Source organism: Anser anser, assembly GCF_964211835.1.
Source record: "Anser anser genome assembly, chromosome: 1".
In the NCBI taxonomy this organism is placed as follows: Eukaryota; Metazoa; Chordata; class Aves; order Anseriformes; family Anatidae; genus Anser; species Anser anser.
The window spans coordinates 59,971,801-59,996,329 of NC_139720.1; the positions used below are offsets into that span (position 1 = coordinate 59,971,801).

The following is a 24,529-nucleotide window of genomic DNA, read 5'->3' on the forward strand; positions in this document are numbered from 1 at the left end:
GAATCAAGTTATTTCGTTTTTTTGGCTTTTGGTGCAATATTCTTTCATTTTTTTCCGTATTTTGGAGTTTTATCCAATATGTATCATGTCTAAATGGAAACATTTAATGCTGAAAATGTCAAAACAAAACATTTAATCTTTTCAGAATTTTACTGTCTGAAACCAAAATCTACCAGAATTTAAAAATAGATGTAGTAAGTCAGCAACTGCTTTTTGTGTGTGTGTGTGAATTTACTGTTCATTCATTTCTAATATCATAATAGAACAACCACACATCCAACTGGGTTTTATTCAAACAAGCCCAGGAAATAATGGGTGTGTAATCTTTGCATAGTATGGCAGTGAAATCTCTAGTTACTAAAGAAATCAGAAATCCCAGGGAAAAAGGAAAAAAAAAAAAAAGAGAGAGAGAGAAGACAGTTTGACAGTTCTGTAAATGAAAATGTCACCCTTTAATGTAGCTGAGTGAAAAATGCAATTAAAAAACAAATCAAGTATTTCCTACAGATGCCCTGTAAAAACACAAAACACAGGAACAATCATGTTATGTCAGTCCAATTTTCCATCTTGTGTAAAGCTATACAATATTAAACACTGTCTGTATCTGTTCCATCAACCATCACCCTATTTTTGCTGCATATCATTAGTTACTGAGTTACCTCATTTCCTGCTTCCCATTAGTTTTTGGGCTTGCAGATCTCAGACCCTATGTAGTTGTATACAGTATTTATTTCCGCTTTGGAGCATACTCTATCTTCATATAGTGGCTCAATGAAGCCTTTTTCAATAGAAAATACTTGCCTACTACACAGGCATGATCTTTAAACACCAGCTACTTCAATCAGCTCAATAATTAGATTTCATCCAAAAGCTAAAAAGTAAATTCCCTTTGCAAGGCTTCTAACTGCCAGATTATAGCTTCCTTCCTCTCCATTTTCAATGCCAAGACAGTTCAAGAAAATGTTTTAATAATACTCTTCTAAGAAGATATAAGTTTGCTCAAATGCTTAAATAGCAGCTATCCATAGACAAAGATCCAAGCTGGCCATTTCCAGGAATATCTTTGGAAGCTGTATCTAAGGACATTGTCTTAGAACAGATACACACAGGCAGCCTCTACAACTATCATTGGTGATTCAGTTAAAATAATGCAACTTAATATGAATGCTGCTGAGATCTTTGCATTTTCTTTCTAACATAAAAACTTTCCATTTGTGTTTTGAATAGGTAAGCCTACAGGGTATGGATCCAGCAGTAGACGCTTACACCACAAGGGAATAGTGGATGAATGCTGCTTCCAGAGTTGTGACCTGAGGAGGCTGGAGATGTACTGTGCTCCAATAAAGCCACCTAAGTCTGCACGCTCTGTACGTGCTCAGCGCCACACTGATATGCCAAAAGCACAGAAGGTAGGCCAGGCCAAAAAAATAAAATGCTCTATCTATTTTAGGGAAGGGAAATTGTGTCAAGGCTGGTAACGTAGCAAACAACTGATGTGTTCTACCTGCTAGGGACAGTGACATTTAGTGTGTTTTTGGAAAACAGCGTCCACGGCAGGAAATAAGGAGGAGATGAAGTGTTCTATCTCACCTCTTAGAATAAAAAAATGGATTTGCTAAGCTAGTAATTATGAGATTTTATCCTGTTTCTGGGTATTAACTGACAAGTACTCACATCATCCAATCATAAATAGCACCTAAAAGTTCCTTCAAAAAGAAACCAAACTGAGTGTTTATATACTCATCTATCCACAAACTACTCACTCATCCTTCTTTGTAAAGAAGAGGTAGAATGAGTGATCATGAGTGCTTCTGTTATTCATTTTATTGTGTAAATGAACAATCTTTTTTTTTTGTTTCATCATTATTTTGGGTTTTTATTTTTTTATTTACCTGTACTAAATGAATTTGATAGTCACTACATTCATTACATGCTTAATTTTAACTATTTAATGTTTAAAATGTATGTTCTCCAAGCACTTCAAATATTCATTGTTATAATTTGTATAGTTCTGGAGTTCAGTGTATCCAGATATTTCACCCTGCTGTATTAGATACTGTACATATATGTAGTTAAATATCATTTATCCTCAACAGAGCCTGTAGTTTAGGTAACAGATCTTAGACTAAGCTACCATTAAGCTCTCTTCCAACTGTCTCTTCCATTTGAGTTCTGAGTATCTATTTTACATGTTATCTGTCATCTTCTGTAAACCCCCAGTGACATATTTTATTTTTGTTCACAGTTGTAATAGTTCCAGCATCCATTTCTTTTCTATAAACTAATCCATAAAAGGGAACCCATTTCACCTCTTCCTCAAGAGTGTTCAACCTTTTAAAGGAATGGCTGTATGCTTCTTCTTGGGAAGTATCACCTTAGACATTAACATCTCAAAAGACTCACATGACAACAAGTGAAGTCTACTTCAGGTAGAGCTCAACAATGGACAAGAAAACCCTGTGGTTTATTCCTATCTGGGCACACAGATATCTAAGGCTTGTGGAAAAAGACAAAAAGAAAGAAAACAAGCTTGGCCAGTAATCTCTGTGCTTCCTCCCATACTTGTTACTTGGGTGATGGGTAAAACATTCTGTAATGCCAAGTGAAAGGAGAGAAGATACCTGTTAGCCCTCTGATAGATACCACTAACATACCACTTTCCTTGGAGGGCCAAGAATGATGCCATTCTTTAGACAGATGTCTTTTTATCTGGTAAAAGGACAGACAGGGAAATATTTTCCTTATGAACTAGAAGGGTCAGAAGAAAGGCCTTGTATCTTTGAGCAGCAGCAGAGAAGGGGGTGTTCAAAAGGGAACTGTAAGTGGGAAAAAATTAGAGGGAGTATGTAGTAATTGAGACAACCTAGATGCAGGAAAAAAGCATCCAGGAAATGAAAAGGAGAGAAGGCAAGAGGTGAAAAGGACAACAAAAAGACAATGAAGAGGGGAGGAAAATAAAAGAAAAGGAATTAGATCAAAGGCTCAGAAAATGAGAAATATTGAAGGACTGAATGAACCATGTTGCATCACACATAAAACATAGAATGTTGAGGTAAGGGAAGACAAAACAAAACTAGAGAAAAATTCACATTAAAGAAAACTATTGAAGAATATGTACAGGAAAAGGAGAGAGGTGAACAGAAGCAGAAAAATTATAAGTGCTTCTTGATGGGAAATTGGCAATAAAATAATAGAAATCTGATGGGGAAAAAAAATGAAATTTTCCTTAACCTCTGTTCATGGGTAAAATTAGATTGAGGAAATAAAAAATACAGAAGGGGTAGGAGGAAGTATAATTCAGATTTATGGTAAATAAGGAATATATAGTTAAATGAAACAACGCATTAAGAAAAAACTATGTGAAAAAGCTCTAATACATATTCTCATATAACTGTTGTGTCTTTCTTTTTTCTTTTTGCAGTGTACAGGCCTCCATTAAAGAAAGACAATGCCATGCTTTTTCTTTGGATAGGCTCCCCCAGTATGAATATATTTAGCTAATTCATAGCATTGATATTTACTGATTTTAACACCAACAACAAAAAAAAATACCAAAGACAAATTATTTTTCCAAGCTGAACAATTTTTTTTCTGCTTTAGAATATTTTCTCTGTGAATATTATCTTATATATGACATATATCTTATACATATATACAGAATTATATATGTAAGATAATATATGTGATCTCTGCATTTTCTTATTTCAGTATAGCATTTAAGGCAGGATTAAGTGAACCATATAATATGTTCTGTCAAGCAGAACATCTCAGATTTTGTGCACAATTAGGTTTTCATGCCTTTCATGCTACCAATGTAGGTTTTTTTGGCATCTGCTCATAACCCATTTTAATAGAAAAATCACGGATTTTGGCTTTGGTTTAAGTATTTTTATAGATGGTCTAGTTTCTAAAGTCCTTGAACAGATCATTCTTCCTATGCACAATTTGGTAGAACTTTGGTAAACTTATTTCAGTAGAGGAGGGTTGTTCTTCTGTTTATAAGTCATATTGATGCTGATCTTTAGTCATTTCATTATGAACAAATGTACTACATTACACACACGAATCTGAATAATGAGGAGTAGGCACTGAATGATTAATGTGGCCTGGAAATCCCCAAATGCCTATTTGCTGATGTAAGGCCAGCATCAAAAACCAGATTTAATCCAATTACAGAGACTGTGTGTGTAGAGTTTTGTTTGTTTGTAGCTAACAAACAAAATATTTCTTTCTCTACAGGACTGTTATTTCTCCTGTTATAAGACCTTTATTCACAAATAAATATAAAGGTATATTGAAAACTAAAAACCAAATACTTCGTTAATATACATATTACACAAAACATACTTCACTGATTCACCAAAAATAAAAATAAAAAGAAGGTATTTAGAAGCACTTTGTTATTACCACAGCTGCTGTATACAATGGAGCACATATCCAACCTTAACTCTATCCTAATTTAGATACCCAACTTTCACCATCTCTTTATTTGCTCTTTCACAGTCAGCCTACACCAAAATTACCTTAAACTGGGGCAGCCAATGAATGCACCAGACATGCATAATTGCTTGCACAGAGAAATGAAGCATGCTTCAGAGCACAATGCTATAGCTACAGGCTCACCACTCCAAAGTCTCTAGTGAACAGATGGGATAACTCAGATTATCTTTCCAGCTGGATTTCAGCACTATGGGCCTTAAGGAAGTTGTGAACTACAGAAATATGTAGTTTTTGTTAGTGCCCAGCAGTCAAACATCCTTCTCAGACATCTATCTAAAGGATACCAAACTCTCACTAGAGCATGTGTGCCCTACTTCAAAAGAAGCATCTCCGCTACTCCCAGAAATATTTTATGCTCTTTGAGTCATAGCCTACAGGGGTCACCAAACCTGTCTGGGTCAGCAGCCGTGTGTAATGAAAAAATAAATAAATAAATTGCAATTTGAAATGCATTTTGAGCCTTCAAATTGTTTTCGCCAGTGTAGAACAACTGATCCAAGCTGGGGAACGTGATAGTCCATACTGAAGTAGCAGCTCTGCTTTTAAATGCTCAGAAGCTGAAACAGAAGAGATGTTATCTTCTAATTTTTGGCGGCAACTGGACAATGGTTGGTCAATGAGAAAATGTAAAAATATTTTTTTTTCAGTAGCCATGATATGTAGATGTAACAATCATATCTGCAACAGCAATTATGCAAAACCAACATAGCTGGCTAAGACTTAGTAAGCTGTTTACATCTGTTGGTTCTCTTCTTCTGAATGTGATCTGCAATGGTAAAACAGAATAGGCTTTATCCCTATAATCTCCATTCAACATACTCTGTGTTCTAGAGTATGTTGCCCTGATCATTCAGATTCCTTAGTACAACAGCAGCTGTCCAGAAATACAGAAATGGCATAGAATATGTAAGAACTAGAAGTAATGAAATTGGTTTCTCCAATAAGTTCCTTAAGGAAAGCTAAGTGATTTAACTTGATTTTCAGTTTATTGTTCAGAGTGAAAAAAAAAACATAATAATAAATTAAAAATGTTCAGACCAACTGTTCTGGACTGTTTAGGTAAGGGAAATAGAATTATCTTACATTCCATTGCAATGCTGAGGCCAAGGCCATAAAGACTGTTTTCCTTTCTTTTGTTTATTTAATTTGATTTGTATACTTTATATTACTAATATTCATTAGCTTTTCTATATCTCATTATTACATTGAATAAAAAAAAAAAAAAAAGATCTTTTGAAAAGCAAAAGTCAGATTTTTCACAATGGAACTGCTGGAATTGAATATTTTGTTTTTTCCAAAGGAAAACATTTTAATCTCAAAATAAAGCTTTTTAGTTTACTGCAGCTCTATTATTTTATTTTATTTTATTTTATTTTATTTTATTTTATTTTATTTTATTTTATTTTTTGCTTAATTGACCTTCATTAAACTATTTTCAGCCTCCTCAAAACCTTGAATTTCAGAGAATTTAATATCACTTTAAAATCCCTTTGCTTCTAACCAAAGCTACTGAAATTTAGTAGTTCACCTTTTTACGTTAATTATGATAGTATTCAAAAACAAGACCCCAGTAAACCAAACAGTTAAAATTCCATAGAAATAAGATTTATGAAAATATTTGCATATTTAAACAAATAGTAAAATTTTGCAGGATCAGAATCCAGCAAGTAATTCCTTATTCTTTAAAAGAATAAGGGAAATATGAAGATTTGATTGAATAATCCAAACAATTTCCAGGATCTCTTTTCCAGTCATTAAATGATTACTCATCAATTCTGTTTATCCAAAGCTTGCTTTGTTCACTTGCTCATTACTTGAATACTCTGCTAAAAGCTTTGTTAGAATTGTTAGTGTTAAAAATAAGGTGCTTAGATATATATATACTAACTATTCATCTCACCAGAATGGTTAAAAATAGGAAATCAACTGCATATCACAAATCCATTATAAAAATCTACCTCAATTGCAGTTAGTTATATATATAAACAAACATTCATAAAGAGGACACACGTTAATCATATGTCAGCACATTTCTAAAACTAAGAGAGATGTTCCTGTACTTTTAACAAAGAGAATAGGTGTAAAACCAAAGCACATTATAGATCAAGATTTTTTCTTTCTCCTAAAACTATGAGAACAATTGATGACCTTGTTTTCAGATTAGAATCTCATTTAATGAGCAAATACATCAGCTAGTGAGGCAGGAGTAAGGAAGAGGGAGAAACTTTCAGGTTTTGAACTGGAAGGCAGAGTAATGGTTTCATCAATTTTTACACTAAGTTTATGTCTAGTATTTTAAACTGTGTGAAAGAGGAACAAGAAGGAGAATTAATTTCTATCTTCAGTGTACATGGTTTCATCTAGCTTTTCTTTCTTTCATTATTCTATTTTCCGAGAAATGCTAAAAAAAGAAAAAAAAAAAGTTTTAGTGTATTTATCCTTAAGTGAAATGATTTTTAACAGTAGTTTGGAAAACTGTTGAACAGAACTTTGAAAAACAACTGTTCTCTGTTCAAGAAAAGGAAATCAAGCTATTTCCACAATAATTGTGTATATAAAGGAAGACTGTGAATTGGAATTAAGCAGTGTCATAAAACCAGTGGCAAAAAGTTCTTATCAATTTAAGACTACAAGACACCTTGAGAATTAACACATGAAGTCAATACTGGAAAGGCTGATTATGAAATCCAGTAAATAAAGAAGAGGAAAAGAAAAAAAAAAAAAAAAAAGGGTAATTTCATGCCATTTCCTTGCACCCTAAGCAAAAAGACCAAAGAGGTGTACCTCATGATATAATTTTGGTCTTCCTCAAATTTTTATTCTTTATCCTTCTTTAATCCTTATTTGTGGAAAATACACATAAATGTATTATCAACAAAGTAGCAATAGGAACTGGATTCTCTCAAAAGATCAGATGCTAGCCAAAATCCTTTCAGATTTTATCTAATCTTCAAATTTAAATAAATAGTAAGCAGAACTGAGAGAGAGGGGTAAATATGTTAATATTTTTACTTTATGAAAATGTCATTAAGAAAATAGAAAGCATATTGCATTATTTCACATTATTCTTTCTAAGATTGACAGTATCTTTTGTAATTGGCTCTCTATCAACTCACAGGTACATTTACAGACCAAAACATGCACAATGGCAAATCCTAATTTGTTGTACATCCATGCTACATTATCAAAGACAGCAAGGGAAGCTTTAGGTGTAACAGATAGCAGAACGTGGCTTCTTCACTTTAGTAATTTCAAAAAAAAATTGAAAGCAGAACTTGGCCTCTTTCACTTCAGAAAATTATTTCCACCCATTGCTTACTTTACAGTCTTATTATTTTGTTATTGACCACACTGCCCACAAAAGTAAAAAGCTTTCAGATAGACCTTCGCTCACTGCTAAGATATCATATCTTACAGAAAACTACAAACATTATACTTCCCATCTATTATCAATAAAGCAAGAGATCTTTTAATGCCAATATGAAGTTTGAAAGTCCATCCTAATAGTATAAGATTGATACTGCATGCTTCCCAGTAATCTTCAACTTAGTTAAGTGATCTTCATTGTCAGTGGGGCAGTCGTTATCCTAATATTAATGCTGCACTGTCTCCAAAGATCCATGGTTAAGGTGGTAGGTTTGAAGTCTGCACTTCTCTGTTCACAAACTGACTTATGCAAAGTTGACGTTTTGCAACTGACATCTTAACATGCTTATTGTCTTTGTCCAGATCTAAATATGAGACCAGAGGACATGATCATTAAACAAGTATCACAAATGGGAAATTTATTTTTAATTACGTTTTTCAAAGACTAGAGAAATAAGGCACAATTTTCTATAGCAGAGTAAATGCAGATTTAAAATCCTGATTCAGGCATTCACACTTGTTTTCAAGAGTCTCAACATGGTATACTTTGAAAAAATATGTTATACGTGTCAAAGGACTTTCCTGCATGCATGTTAATGCTACAACCAACAATGCCACTTCTATGTATTTATGGATCAAAACACTGATTCCAGGAGATAAACTGTTCTTAAAGCAAACTGCAATGTCCCCTCAATTTCAAAGCTAGCCTGTGTGTTATGACAGCTCTTTTGCCATCTGCATGCCAGAGCTGAAACCCTGCTGCATCATGGTATTTGCTTTATTGCAATGGTTAAGCCATTTTGAAGTCAGAAAACATTAGCAGAGAGAATTGATCACTTACATGTAAAATAGCCGTTGTTTTATAATAAGGCTCTCAATTTTCTTCTTCTAGATCATGAGTGTGCAGCCTTCAAGAATATATGACTTTTTGCAAATAGCACGTAGTTTATAATTCTTTTCCTGTATCCTGGTGAGCTCTCCTCAAAAGGGAGAACCTAGTGGCAGCAGTAATAAGGCTATTTTGCTTTGTTACTATGAGGAAAAAACAAGGCAGATGAGTCAAGGAATTACCATCTTCTTAATGCATTGTTACGAGATAAACACTTAGAATCATAGAATCATCTAGTTTGGAAAAAACCTCCCAGATCAGCAAGTTGAACCATCAGTCTGACCAACTGAGTCCCATCACTAAGCCATGTCCCTTGGTATCACATCCATACATCTCTTATATACCTCCAGGGACAGGGTCTCCACTACCTTCCTGGACAACCCTTTCCAGTGCTTGATCACCCTCTCCATAAATAAGTTCTTTCTAATATCTAATCTAAACCTCCCTTTGCACAATTTGAAGTCATTTCCTCACATCCTCTCACTTGTCACCTGAGAAAAGAGACAGATACCTCCTTGCTGCAGCCTCCTTTCGGGTATCTGTAGAGAATGATGGGGTCTCCCATCATCCTCCGCTTCTCTAAACAGCCCCAGCTCCCTCAGGCACTCCTCACAACTCCTGTTTTCTAGTCTCTTCACCAGCTTTGTTGCTCTTCTCTGCACATGCTCGAGCAACCCAATATCCGTCTTGTGGTGAAGGGCCCAAAACTGAAGACAATATGTGAAGTGCAGTCTCACCAGTGACAAGTTCAGGGGGACAATCACCTCCCTAGTCTTGCTGGCCACGCCATTGCTGTTGCAGGCCAGGACATCGCTGGCCTTCCTGGCCACCTCAGCACACTGCTGCCTCATGTTCAGGTGGCCATCGACCACCACCCCCAGGTCCTTTTCTGTTGGGCAGCTTTCCAGTCACTCATGCAGCACTCAGGACTTACTCTTGTTGAATGTCATGCCAATAGGCTTGACCAATTTATCCAGCCTATCCAGATCCCTCTGAAGAGACTTCCTACCCTCAAACAGATCAACATTCCTACCCAACTTGGTGTTGTCGGCAAACTTACCAAGGTTGCACTTGATCCTCTCATCTAGATCATTGAAAAAAATGTTAAACAAACCATTTGTAGCATAAGGCAGGATCCTTAACAGTGTAAGACTCTTCAGAAGTGCTGCAATGGTGCTTTAAGTGAAAATCGGTGAAAATTGAGGGGTTCATCCAGAATGAGTGCTTCAAGGTGAAAACTAAGGTACAAATTAGGGAAAACTAAAGACAGAAGGGTAGTTTTAGAAAAGCTGGAAGAGAAACAAGCGACCAAACAACAATGTGTGTGTGCGTTTGTGTGTGGTGGTGGGGGGATAATAATGATAATTTCTGGATAAGCAGAATTCTGTTGAAGTTTTTGTTTCTATATTCAACCCATCCTAAGAAAATTATTCTATAATGCTAGCAGTAAAATTTGATGAAGACAAACCCAAGCCCATATCCTTTTGAACTGATCACAGAAATAGTGACTAGATGATTCATCTCTTTCTCATTTAGTGTTGGATTTTGGGATAAGAACATCTACAATAACAGATTTCCAACAAAGAAATTTCTTCATTATGAATACTTTATTATTAACAAATTTGGCTTGTCAGTGATGATAATTTTTAGTTTGGCTCAATGTTATTACTTGATGGTGGTATGATTAATATAGTACTTGTTGGTTTTGTTGGTTTAGTTTGGTTTGGCTTTATATTCTAAAAATAGTAATTTAACTCATACCCATCAGAACACTATTTAAAGCCAGTGACAATCAGAAAGCTGTATGCAAGCTTAAGTTTTGTGATCCTTTGTCAGTTTATGATTTAAGTTTAATAGACACCAGAAGCCAATGGAAAACTTGTATATAGAATATTTTATTGTTTATTATTAGGAAGTCATTAAAAAACAACAAAACAAACTACCATAATGCACCAAATCAGCTCCCATTTTCCTTCTGTCTATTGGAAAAGCAGATAGTATTTTCAATACTTTTAAAAGTTTAGAGGAGATTACATTTCTTTTTCTATGGATAAAATAGAAGACAATACAGTGGTAGAGCAACATAAACAAGCCTCACTTTTCTCAGGGAGATTTTTTATGTATGTCCTTTTTTTTTTTTCTTAGGATAACAGACTTTTAACAATTCCTGTTAAACAAAAGTTGTCACTTGCTAATTCTGCCTCTAGTCTGGTACAGAATGGGAAAAGATTTGAGTCCAGCTAATATTTACCAGCATGGTAAATGAGAAAATCAAACCAAAAGATGTATATTGCAACTTTCAGTGCTTCTGGAACCTGGCCTGTGTATGGAAAGAGTGAAATGAGGGTATTGTTCATTCCAAAGCCCTCTTGATTTGCCTGGCACATCACTCTGGTTATGAAAATACAAATGATTTGGCTGCAGTTCCTGCAGTGAACCCACACTTTTTATCCCACTAAAGGCCTTATCCAACAGAAACCTTACACATCTAATATGCAGCTTATGCAACACGTAGGTAACAGAGTCCCACTCAGCAATTTTGAAAACCTCTACTCACTAGGTACCAAAGCCCAGGAGGATCCATAAATCCTGCAGCTGCAATTTTAAACTTCCCTGGCCCTTATGCATCCCACTTTTTCAAATATCGTTGTTCTAAAAGAAAGAAAATTTTTGGTACCTACTGCACATCTAAGCCCATCCAGGTTCGAGTATGAAAAGATTTCCTCTTCCAAATGCTCCAAAGTAATAGTTTCGGTATGGTAGGGTTTCTCTGTGTACCCTTACTATGCAAAATATAGTTAATGTTGTAACTACTCAGATCAACAATGACAGCAATAAAGTTGTTTATGCCTAGAAGAATGGGGAAATGAGAGTACAGAAATATTGTATAGTCAAGTTCTCTGTGAACTGGCAGAAGGGCTCTAATAACTCCAGCATTGCATTCAGGGTAACCAGGATAACTGGTTTCTCACTAATCTATGTTGCGTGGTCATTCAGAATACAGAATATTTAAACCCATCTGGAATAAATTTTTGTTGTTGTTTTGTTTTTTTCTTTTACATCTTCAGGAAGTGCATTTGAAGAATACAAGTAGAGGGAACACAGGAAACAGAAACTACAGAATGTAAGAACATGCCATCCACAAGAATGAAGAATGAATGTGCCATCTGCAGGATACTTTGCTGTAAATAAATTATTTGTTAAACATCGGAAGACTTAAAAAAAACTATGGTTTAAAAAGCTTGATGCAATCTCAACCAATGGGCATTCTCCCAGTGAACAATGCAACTAAACATTCCAATATTAAGTCTTTTAGAGAACAGAACGTTTTAACCAGCCCAGAGGTAACATATTCTGTGGTTGATATATTACTGTTTGTTAACCTGTTTTAAATGTCCTGCACAAAATCTCTTAAAGTCCTGTGCCCCTCAAAAGCCTACAAATTTATGGGCCTTTGATGGATCCAATTGCACTAAATTAACCTATGAACACTGGCTGCTGGAGTCATTCATCAGCCTTGTCTAAGTGGTGTTTTTTTTTTTTATTTGCACTTCTATACAAGCAACAGGCTGTTTGTGTTACAGTGTCTGATAACATTGTTTGTCTACCCCTTCATATTTGCACAGTTTGACATTCCCAGTAACAGCAGCAGTAAGGTAACATATACAGTTTTAAACATCCATTAATTCCATCTGTGGCATTTTGACAGAATATGGGTTATAGATACATTTGTTTTAATACAGTTTTATTTTTCTTTCTCTTGCAAAGATGCAGTTAATTGCAATTTGTGAGACAAAAGATTTTAAAAGCAGTTAAAGCATACATAGGCTCTCAAACCATTAATGATTCTTCCAGGTAATTGTTTGCAACAGTATAGGTAACTTCTTTCTTCCTCCATATAATGCAGTATGTAAAATTTAGCATATCAATAATACACATATATCAAACAGTATGTAAAAATCTCTGTTTTATAGTACAACGGTGCTATTTTATAGTTTGTTATATGAAAGGGTCTGGCCAAAACGGTAATAGGTAAAAGCAAATATGGAAATATGAAGCCGAAGAATAAATAACAAAATAGTTTTAAGAATATTCAGTTAAATGAACTAAAATGGCTTTAGATTCCAATATGAAAATAACTTTCCCGTCTTAAAAAAAAAATAAAAAATTTGCTTTTTCCTTTTAGGTGTTTAAATGGTAGTGTTTTCTCTTACAGTTATATGAACAGAATTATCAATGACTAGGGTCAGAGGAGATGATAAAACAGTCCTCAAGTGACTTCAAAGTGTAGTGCATCAGGGCCTAAATCTTTCTCAAATACCAGCATTCTCTTCAAAAGTAACAGAAGGTTAATCATGTTCTTTACCATTTCAGTTCTTCCCAAAATCTGAAGTGACTGAATTGACTGTTAATTAGGCCACTGCATCTCTCTGTAAATCAGAAAAACCTAATCTAATCACAAAATTACAGTGTTGAAAGTCTTCAAGAAGACATGAACCATAACGTCCTTCAGACTGCTACTTAAGCTAGCATTTCATGCATTCTTACAGGAGACACATACATATTTCCAGATAATCTCTGTCATAAAACCTTGATATGTAATGCACTGATTCTAACTTGAATAATACTGTTTCCTATGCCCCACTTTTGTAAATCAATTCAGTGCTAGATTAGCCATGCAATAAGGTGGATGGATAGCCAACAGTGTCCCAGGGTGAACAACAAAAATCTGTATGTGAGAAAGGAAGAGGAGGCAGGGGAGAATGCATGGCTCCATCCTTTGCATGGTTCCACGACTTCTTCCACCTCACCACCCTGCACGCAAGCAAGCTCAGACAAAGGAAGAAGAATCCCTTGGTCACCTGTAAAGAAGGCATAGAGAATACTGTATAAAGGAAGCAATTAGGGAGATATTAGATCAGATCTGTAAAGGCAGTATTTCTCTTCAAAGGCTCAAACTTACCTAACCTTCTACTACATGCAAGGGAGTAGACGATTGAATTGATTAAAATACAAATGAGAAGAATTTCTGTAGATTGTATGTTTTACAGCTCCTTAATAGTTTCTTGTGAAACATATAGGAAATGTAGGTCTTAAAAGTCTAACAAATTATTTGCTTGTTCCCATTTTATTCCCTTAGGAAATTTTGGTTTTATATTTTTTCCAAGAAAAGTGCAATGTATTCCTGTGTAATTCTTTAAGCCCTCCACTTTCTGTGAAATGCATGTTTATATGCACAATAGGCTGCTATCACATTGTAAAAGCAGAACAGTAAATGAATAAAAAGAATCTGCCACAGCTGTCACTGACTGAGATAGGTATGTTGAAAAAAGGAAGAAGGTACAGAGAAGTAGGTGGGAAAGGAAACCTAAATTATTTACCACCAATTCAATACAAAGAGGTAGCAATTCTGATATCTATCACAGCTCTTAACAGACTTTTTTTTGGTGGGAGGGATGGAGAGGGAAGTGTTTTTAATTTCAATAGCTGTTAAGAATTCTTAAACACATTCTAAGAATAAGACATTATTTTGAAGTCACAAACATAATACATTCTTCCATTTTGTGTACCTTGACTCCTTCTGTCCCTACCTGTTCTGAAGTTCTATGAGGAGGAGGGAGGAAAGCTATTAGCACAAAAAGCAATTTTCAGATCTCTGTGATGGAAAATTTCTTCATAGGTAACATTTTGCTGATGCAATGCTAAGAAGATTTTCTGGATAGCTATAGGTCATTTTATCACTTAATTCCTGTAAATTAATCCAAATTTTGTTCTCATCCTGAGATTCATGCAATCACATTCATGTCATTGTGTATCTCATGTATCTTTCATAGCAATACCTGACATCAGAATTTGACAACCATCTAAACAAATTACAATTATTGAAGGAAAAAACAAATAAGGAATAGCTTCAAATGAAACTTCAAAAGCAACACTTGGCATTGCTAGAAGATAAAGAATAAAAATAAAAAATCACAAAATGGAGACTAAATCTACCACTGTAGAGGTGAGAATGCATAGATGGAGAATGCATACTTGCATGAGAATTCTCCAGTCATATGGCAGTAAGCACATGATATACCAACCAGTGTGAAAGAAAGGGGCTGCATTAGCTTAATAATCTCAATAAATCCGCTACTTAAAGTTGAAACATGAGCCAAAACATCTCCCTCCCAAACGTACAAGTAGTCTGACTTGAAAAACTTCTTAATTAGAGAAATTGATGGGTTCAGCTGGATTTTCAAAAGCACTCCAGTTATTTAGGAACGGGGCTCCCACTGGATACAATTTATTCTCATAAATCACTTAAGCGATAAAGAAAATCCTACTGGCCATCCTTCCATGTCATGTAAAACACATGACACAAGTCACAGATTTTTACATTCTAGAATTTACATAAAACTCCAATTATTACACAGAATGTTGCTAAAGTGCAGAAGTTAAAAAAAAAAAAAAAAGTGAATTAAGCTTCATTATTTTCAGTTAGTTCAAAAAGGACTTCACATCTAAACCCACTGAAGTTAATATATCTTTTTCATCAAGGTAGCAAAATTTGAGCCTTGTCTCCATAGTAACCATAATTAATCATTAAGTGTTTGAATGGCAAGTGAATAAATTCTATATTCTTCTGTAAATGTACTTAACAAATGTACACATATATCTGTGTGAAAGACTTGTATGAGTCTTATTTGTACCATTTAATGAAAGAAAAGAAAATCAAATAATGGGATACTGCATTCAGTCCCTGTAGATACAGTAATGTAGCTACATTTTTCAGAGACAGATTACATTCCCAATAAGTTTTCTAAGATAAATGAGTAAATTAGTGGTAAGCTTTCTTTACAGAAGTGAATTCCATTCATAAGTAGTTTCCAGTTGCCCCATAAACTGCTTTTTGAGTTAGCATCAAGGATGTTGATTAAGGAAGACTCTAGGCCAAGCAAGCACCGTGTCTTCTCGGCTCTGTTTTAACAAGCAAGTGCATGATAAGACAAGTTCAGAAAAGCGTATGCATATTTGCTTTACCTTTTACTGATTTGGCCAAAAATGCCAAAGTGGTGCTATTGTTTTGTTTAAGAAAGTACTTGACTAAAATATAAAAGAAAGCATAAATATTTTTTTAATGTATGAAAATTACAATTATATAGATATGGTTATTAAAATAGAAATACAACTAGCCATAACTTTTCAACTTTTTATCACTTGAAAATGGCAAAGAGATCTTAAAGTAATGGAGATGGGGCAGGAATAAGAGTCAAAATGCCACAAAAGTTCATAGACTTGAAATGCAGTTCTGAATCTTTACTCCAAGTCTGAAATACAGATGTAGAAAAGCATTTAAAGTCAGGGAACAATGGATATGAATGAAAGTCTGTTCAGATTACTGGATATCCTGTATCGTACCAAAGATTTTTAAGCCATACTCTAGACTGAAATAAGGGTTGAGTTTGGCTTAACATCAATGGCATGATACAATCAAGATCTTCATTGAGCACAAGTTTTTCTTTATACTTGATTACCTTCTCATTCATGGCATGCTCCCAAAAGTAAATATTCTTAAAAAAAAATAGGACAAAGAAATGCATCTGATGTTGACAAGGAATGAAGAACAAAATGTTCCTAAAGTGAAACTGATGTTATTTTTAATTCTCACCAGTTTCAAATTGTGAGAAAAAGTTGAAATATATGGCTAACAGTCTGTGAATTTTTTTTTAAAGTTTATGTGGTCACTATGAACATCCTAATGTGCAAAATTACACATTTCATTGTTTTGTTTTGTTTTGTTTTGTTTTGTTTTGTTTTAATGATAGTAAGTTAAGCCCAAATAGAGATTCTTGGAACCTATAGGCTAGACAGAATACTGATGTTCTGATGAAGGTATAATCAATATATTTAAAATGTTTTATTTTTAGTCTGAAAAGGAATAGTAATAATTTATTTGGGGACTCAACCTATACTGGTCCCTCTTTTAAGGATACTGTTCAGTAAAAATAAGTCTTCCAAATGCCAAACTTCTATTCAAAACCAACATTAATTCCTCCCTCCCTCTCCCCCAGCAAATCTTGTTAAAACACTATTGCAACATAAGTTTTATTGTTTGTCTGTTTGTTTAGGGGGGGTGTTTTGCTTTGCTTCACTTTGTTTTGATTTTGGGGGGCAGGGGTAAGGAGGAGGAGATGAGGCCTTCAAGTGATTAAGATTTTTCCTCTTGGGTACAATCCACAAAAAATAAAGAATTTGCCTTCATGAGATTACTAATTATCCAATTCATGTGTGGAAGTAGCATTACAAAAAGTAACTGGATTAAGATTCAGTTTTAAAAGAGGAAAAAAGTCATTAACACAAAGCTTTTACTCATTCTAAACTTACACTATACATTTTGCTTGTCACAGCATTGTAATATTCTACTGGACTTGAACTGTCCAAACGCACAGTATCTGATATATAAATCTTCTTTGTTTTTTTACATGAAGGGTGTTATAAGAATATCTGAAACTTGATTACATATAGTACAGTAAAGAGATACCAGTCTAGCAGAGACCAAAACAAGAAGGACCTCTCTGATGCTTATATTACATTAGGAAATCTTACATTAGTTGCATAAAGGGTGTGTGTATGTGTGTATATATATATATGTATATTTATATATGTATATATATATAAATTGTTATAATGCGTGTATGTGTATGTGCATGTGCGTGTGCATGTGTATTACGCTTTTCTTCTTTTTCCTCTCATGCAGAAGTTGAATTTATTGCTTTTTACACATTACTTCTTATGGATTATATTCAATAATCCAATTGGAATCTAATTTTAGAAGAACATTGTGTAAAATGGGTGTCACAAGTTAGATCCTATATTTGTTTTTCACACCTGAAGAAATCACCTGATTTTAAGACACTTCTCTGCTGTCATCATGCAAATCTATTCATCTGTTTGAGTATGGATGTAAAATACAAACTCTGAGTACTTTATTTTGAAAATATTGACTTAGGAATTTTATTTCATTCTTCTCAAGGTGACTTCTGTTAAGTGAGATTATTGAAGTGTAAGCATCCCTTCAAAGTAAGAATAATGGGTAATACAAACAGAGAAGAATGAAGATTTCTGACATTTAATAATATAACTTCAATTATTTAGTTGTCAATTAGATACTCTTTATAAGTAGAACATGTCTCCCTGTATTACCCTTAAATATTTCAGAAGTGGAAAAGACTCAGTACTGTAAATTCCTATAACCAAATTTTTTGTAACTATTTTGATATCTCTTCAATGACTTTTTATTTTGTTACTTTGGCTCACAATAGTCATAAAATCATGAACACACTTCTGCTGCTAAACATTCTTTCCCACAAACAAATATTATATACACCCATTTACAATATTTACATTCACACTTGATAGATGTTCTTAAGAAACAGCATAAATGTGGTTGGAAGGTATTTTTTTCACATTTTAAAGGTATGAACCATTTTTTAACTAAATCAAAGACGTTCTACCTTACTGTATTTTACATTCGTTACTACCATCTCATTGCTTGAGAAGCAACGACAAAATACCTGATGAACAAAAACAACTGCCCTCTATCTTGGTAAATAGAATCATGCTTTATGTACTCTTGTGTTAAAGAAAGGTTTAACCAGATAACTATAATTACAACTGATTTCATGAAATTCATGTTTTGTAGTGAAATATGTAACTTTGTACATTTTAAAATCAAATGAATGTTCAATTTTTCCTGGTTTACTGTCATTAACCTTTTTTGTGGTATGAAAAAGTCCACTTCAGTAATGATTAAAGGCAAAGAATCCAAGACCAGTAGACTAAAGTGCTATCAATGTAAGGCACAATGGCCTTATTTCATGCACAGGATGAATTCCACTATTTTTTCCTTTTTTTTTTTTTTAATAAATTTTAGATTAGAATTTCAAATCAGCTTGAAATAAATACTATATAAGAAATATAATACTCTTCACTATTTCCACTTAGAGACAAGTTTGAATATAATAAAGCACATGCAAGCTACACTGCATGATACAGTAGATAAATCTTACCTTTTGATTTATAACCATTTCTACGGAATTAGTTTGAATGAATTCTATAGAAATCCAGTGCAAGATGAAAAAAATATATATTGTTAAAGTTGTATTATCATAATAGTTGCCTGATTAAACTGTCTCACCAAACAATAGTCATAAAGTGCTCCACTGAAAGCATACTGATACTTCATAATATTCTGAACAGCTTTATCTGTAGTCTGATATTTCATGTTGCTTTTATCAGAATGTGATTGTGCCATTTTAGTTTCTTAATGCTTGGAATCTTTGGGTTGAATATTAAACATGTTTATCAATCCTCAGGATTTTAGGAAACAAAATTAAACTAGAAGAAGCAGCACCACCTGCTGCTGATAATCATATCATACATGGGCTTTCTCTCCTACCAAATTATTTGCATAAGACACCCAAAAGTGCTAAATGAAGAGATCAATAGCACTTATTTTTCTGGAAGTCACCCTTCCAAATAGAAATATTAACTATCCTCACTTTCTTCACTGTTGGACTTCAGCTGGTATCCTGACTAAAACTGGGGTTTCCATGATGCAAGCATGAATGTGGATACATGAATTTCCAATTTCACTACTGAATAATGCTACTATTAACATTTCAAGTCATTATCACCAAACAGTGACAAGTGTTAAGTGTTCATTAACTAAAAACAATTTAAACTCTCTATTGAAGTTCTAACTGGATTTATTCTTTCTTTTTTATTTTCTTGTGCTTACTCATAATACAATGTCACTACTTGATGACAAATAATATTTCATACTGTGTATGTAACATCATTGTGTTGCAGAATCCCCCAAATACCTCAACAATGTCTTTGTTGCGCTATCCTCCCCATTTAGCACTTAAAAGCTTTTCTAGTAATGACCAATAAATCAAAAAAACAGAGCTCCTAATATGTACAAATATAAAAAAATTATCAAGAATTTTTGCTAGTTTGCAGTTCATTTAATGCCATCTTGACCACTCTCTTCCCCTCTCTCTACAAGCTGTCTACAACACTAAACTCTGCTCCATAAATAATAGTGTATTCATGCTTTTAAAGGCTTTTATATGCTTTTATGGTAGGTAAAGGTTGGAAGAGGTAGTTGACTGATTTTCACTTTTATCTACTTTGATTTCAGTAAAGGGCTTTGTCACTCTGTATACATAAAGGCTAATGCACCCTTTGGTTTGTAGAATGTACTGAAATGTTTGCATCCCTCTTGGTATCAGGTCCAAAATGTGAAGCATTACTGTTAAGAGGGTATCTTTCTAATGTATTTGTATGTATAGCTTACACCTCTGTGAGGTCTAATAAAGGATTATGGTTAATAAAAAATGTGTTGAAAGTTCCTCCACCATATAGATTTTGCAGTAATATAGTTTTCTCTTCTCTGACATTTCTGACATTTCAGTTCTCAAAATACACCAAAACCAGGACACACCTAACAGAATGAGCAGGCTTCACTTCCAAGAAAGAACTCACATAGAATGTTAAACAGTGGCTCAAGAGCCTTGAAAAAATGAAGTGTCACCAGAAGGAATTATGGAATCTATAGGCAAAATGAAAGGTCATGAATGAACAGGAACAAACTGGTATCTGAACTCTGGTGCATAGCCACTTATTCAAAAGCTCCTTGATATATGAGAACTAGGTAACATATACTGAATCTTTCAAAGATTTTCAAGGGATTTCTAAAGTATGCCTTATATCTCTTGTCAGTTCAGTTGTTCTCAAGAATGTAATCTGGAGGTATGTGAATAAATATTATATGGCATCTTGCAGAAAAATGAAGATGATTGTTGTGAAGTTATGCCTTAAATCTGCTGGGAGTTCTGTAGAAGAAAGAACAAGCATGCAGGGTGATCTTGGATTTGAAAAATACTTGTAAATGAGGTCCTGCCTCAAAAGATTTTATAAACAATAAACTGTCATGGAATGAGAGGGAAGTTCATATATGCACACTACTAACTTAAAAAGGGAGGGGTAGAGGGAGAGACAGACAGAGAAAGAAAGTAGGAAAACTGGCCAGTCAGTGGTGGAGGGGCACCATATGTGTAATCCTGCTGCTATCTGTTTCCAGGGCCCATGCTGTTCAAATTTGCCTAGACAGAAAAGGGGTAAACTGTAAGAACACAAAGTTTATGGCAATATTAAAGCAATCAGGTTGCCTTGATAAATGCTACCTGTTCCCAATCATCTTCATATCCTTCATGTTCTTGAAAACAGCTTCGAAGGTTTTTTCTATAACTTTCCCTGGGACTGAGGCCAACCTGAGCTCCCCAGGTCTTGGCTATCTCAGATGGGTGCAATATTTGCATTTTTTTTTCAGTCACCAAACGTCTCCCACAAGTGCCATGACCTTTCTAATATGATGGAGAGCAACCTCACAACAATACTACGCAGCTCACTTAGCACCCTTGTATGTATCCCATCTGGCACAAGTGCTTGGGTATCTCCATTTGGCTTAAGTACTCCGTAATTCTGTCTTCCTTCCTTTGTTGTGGGCAATGTTTCACCCACAGATATTCTGCTAGTAGACTGATGGTTCTGGGAGGCTTGTGGACAGCCTAACCACTACGAATGCAAATAAGACACAAAAAAAGCCTCTGGCTCAGGAAGTCCCTGAATTATAAATAAATCAAGGGTAGGAAAGTTTCACTACGTATTGCCTTCTTCTAGTGTTTTTCCCTGGACGTTCATTTTGGCTACAGTCTGAAACAGTTTCCTGGACTGCTTTCCCTATCTTATCTTCACTCTGATTTCTTATATTCTTATATTTTTACCCTACTGGCACAGTAGCTGTCCTATTATCTAAGTACACATTCTCTAAGTCCACAACCCCTACAGTAATATCTTACACACAAAATTCTCTATTTTATATTTAAATATTCACAGCCAATAATTTTTAAACCCACATTGTGGTTCATAGTACTTGAGAAACCTATGGAGATTTCAGTTAAAAAATATTCACCCAACAATAATAAACATATTTTCATTCTTACTGTCTGATAATGAGATACAGTTAACAGAGGCCACAGCAACTTGTAGATTTGGCAACATGGCTAAGAAACAATTTAAAAATCCATCTGTCTGTAAATTTAATCACAATTTAAATAATTTTTAATTGTATGTATTGCATACATTACCACAAGTTTCCAATCCTGCATGAACAGCATGTACTTGTTAATAAATATGACTGTATGGCAATTCTAACACAACCAAAATAAAAACACTCCACAGGGGTTAAGAAAATGTTGAAGAAATGACTAATAGTTCACACAAATCAAAGCCTTAGCGGCCAGCTCTTTTCTTCAATTGTGCATTTCCTCAGATACAGGTAATTTAATTTATAGAACATTTGATTAAAGAGTTCTTGCAGATTAACAAAGTTTGGTTATTGGCTTACTGGGAAATTATCTTATTTATCTCCTGAAATTGGAACTGGTTTTGGATCACAGGATAAAAGGATAAAAATCAATCTACAAATCAATTGCTACTTAGAGGCCAGAGGACTTCCAGAAGCTTAGTAAGAATTAGGACTATCAATAGCAGCTGTTTAAAATGTCATGGAAGAAATTCATATTTTACTAGTATAAAGTCGATATTGTGTATGTAAATTTAAGATGATTTTTTTTTTCCTTGGGAAATTTTATTCAGCTACATGAGTTTTTTTCCTTTACTTTCACAGTGTTGTTTGGTTAAAAATATCTTTATACATAAATTACCTTAATTGTGGCTTAAGAATTTATGTTTTTACTTACTATATCTCTGTTAAAAATTTAGATTAAGTTGATTAGTAATGATTCTATACCTTTCATCTCAGTGAAAAGGAGCTACCTCTGAGAAGTATGTTTTACCAACTGAAAGGATGACAGAGCTATTAACATTTGTAACAGCTTGCACATGGTTTGCTACATATCAGTGGTACACAGATTTTCTGCAGGCTTTCTGAAAAGGAGTCAAATGTCATCTCTATATTTTGACAACCAATATGTAGAGAAGCAACTGATTAGAACAGGAAGAGAAGCATTAGTCAAACTGAGATAAAAGAAAGATGAAAGCAGGATTTCCAGATTACCACGGGCTTAGTTTTGTTTGGGGAGTGTTTGGTCTTAACCTTTAATACAACAACCATTTCCATTAAAATGCACTGTCTTTGGCCCAGCCACCAGGCCCTCCAAGACCCTCCTTCTCAGCATGTACTCTATCCTCTAAGATCTATTCAGTCTTTTTGGTTTTATTTTTATTATTATTTTTTTCCTTCTCTTCCATATATCATATTCTTGCTACATAGTGACCTGCTTCAATAGGAGAAGCAGGAAAAGGCACTGGCACAGGCTGCCCAGGGAAGCTGTGGATGCCCCATCCCTGGGGGTGTTAAAGACCATGATGGAGGAGGCCCTGGGCAACCTGATCTAGTGGGTGGCATCCCTACCCATGGCAGGGGGATTGGAACTAAGTGCTCTTCAGGGTCCCTTCCAAAAAAAAAAAAAATGCTGGTAAGTCTACTGAGTTGGGCACTATGTCAAGAAGTGTGTCAATCCCTTCAGGCTGAGAATGGAATCAAATCAGATTTTCCTTCTACACATATTGCAATTATCTTGCAATTTTGGGAAAAAAAAAACAATGTCAGCATTTTTGGGGTTCCCGATACTACACCGTTAAGCATTTCCTGATCCTCTCAATAAGATCAAGGCCTTTGAAGACTTAAACACTATACAAGATGGTTTCCAGATCCCACTGTGGATTACAGGTGAGGGAGGTATTTTAATTCTTGGGGGGGAACTGCTCTGGGCATACAACACATCACAACACTGTTAATCACTTACAGGTCTTTTATGTTAAAAGCATATAGAGCAGTGAAATTTATTTTTTCCTCCATTAACAGGCCCTAAGAAAGTTCTTGACTTTTGTCCAATTTTGGCCGAGATGTTGTCAATTCAGATATCTATCTTCTTTAATTCTTTCAAATAGTTTATGTTTCCATCACATCCAACATTTGTATTCTAGTTCACATTACATTGGTCTGTTACCTGTGTTTGCATACTCTTGACTGCAGAATCTTTATTCACACTGTGCAACAGAGATACATTTCTTCATTTTATGTTCTTCCAATCCTTGGTTTTCTGAAAATACTTTATATTATTTTTTCCTTTCCCGCAGATCTTCATCTGTATATCATTATCATTGCTGGTACTTCCCAGCTTCAAATATTTTTTAGTAGACATAACTCATTCCTGGCTCTTAAAGCCAAATCAGTCAGTAAATTTTTTGGTAATTTAGCATGCTGAACACAGTCCTGTACTGTTTTATTAAGCACACACCATTATTGTTTTAGTAATCAATAAATAAGCAATTGACTTCAGACAAAACACTTGAATTAGCTTTTTCTGCAAATATAACTTACTATTAAACACATTTCCTGCTGTTCTTTTTCTGTCCAAATAGCATGAATTTTTTATGCAGTTTTCTAACTTAGGTCAAATACTGAGTGTTTATTGATATGCCAGCCAAAACACCAACAGCTTCAGTTAATATTAGAACATTTCCTCCTCCATAAAGCTTCACTTTATGCTCTTTCTATTTCAGTGTCCATACTGTCTGTAACCACAAAAACAAGATAACTTAATAGCTGAACTTGCAGTATACTAACCCTATCACTACCCAAGGACTCCAGTGAGACAAGCAATTTTGTCATTTAAATCAATGTTTCTCCTTAAT

General features: G+C 34.5%; 1 protein-coding gene across 1 annotated transcript in view; it reads left to right on the plus strand.

The window, feature by feature from the left end:
• Positions 1-15,357, plus strand: part of IGF1 (insulin like growth factor 1) — a 55,033-nt gene extending 39,676 nt beyond the window's left edge. Inside the window, exons 3-4 of the mRNA XM_083812412.1 lie at positions 1,228-1,409; positions 11,824-15,357. Of these exons, the coding sequence (XP_083668538.1) occupies positions 1,228-1,409; positions 11,824-11,883 (242 nt within the window). The 3' untranslated portion in view covers positions 11,884-15,357. The remainder of the gene's footprint in view (positions 1-1,227; positions 1,410-11,823) is intronic.
• The last annotated feature ends 9,172 nt before the right edge of the window (positions 15,358-24,529 follow it).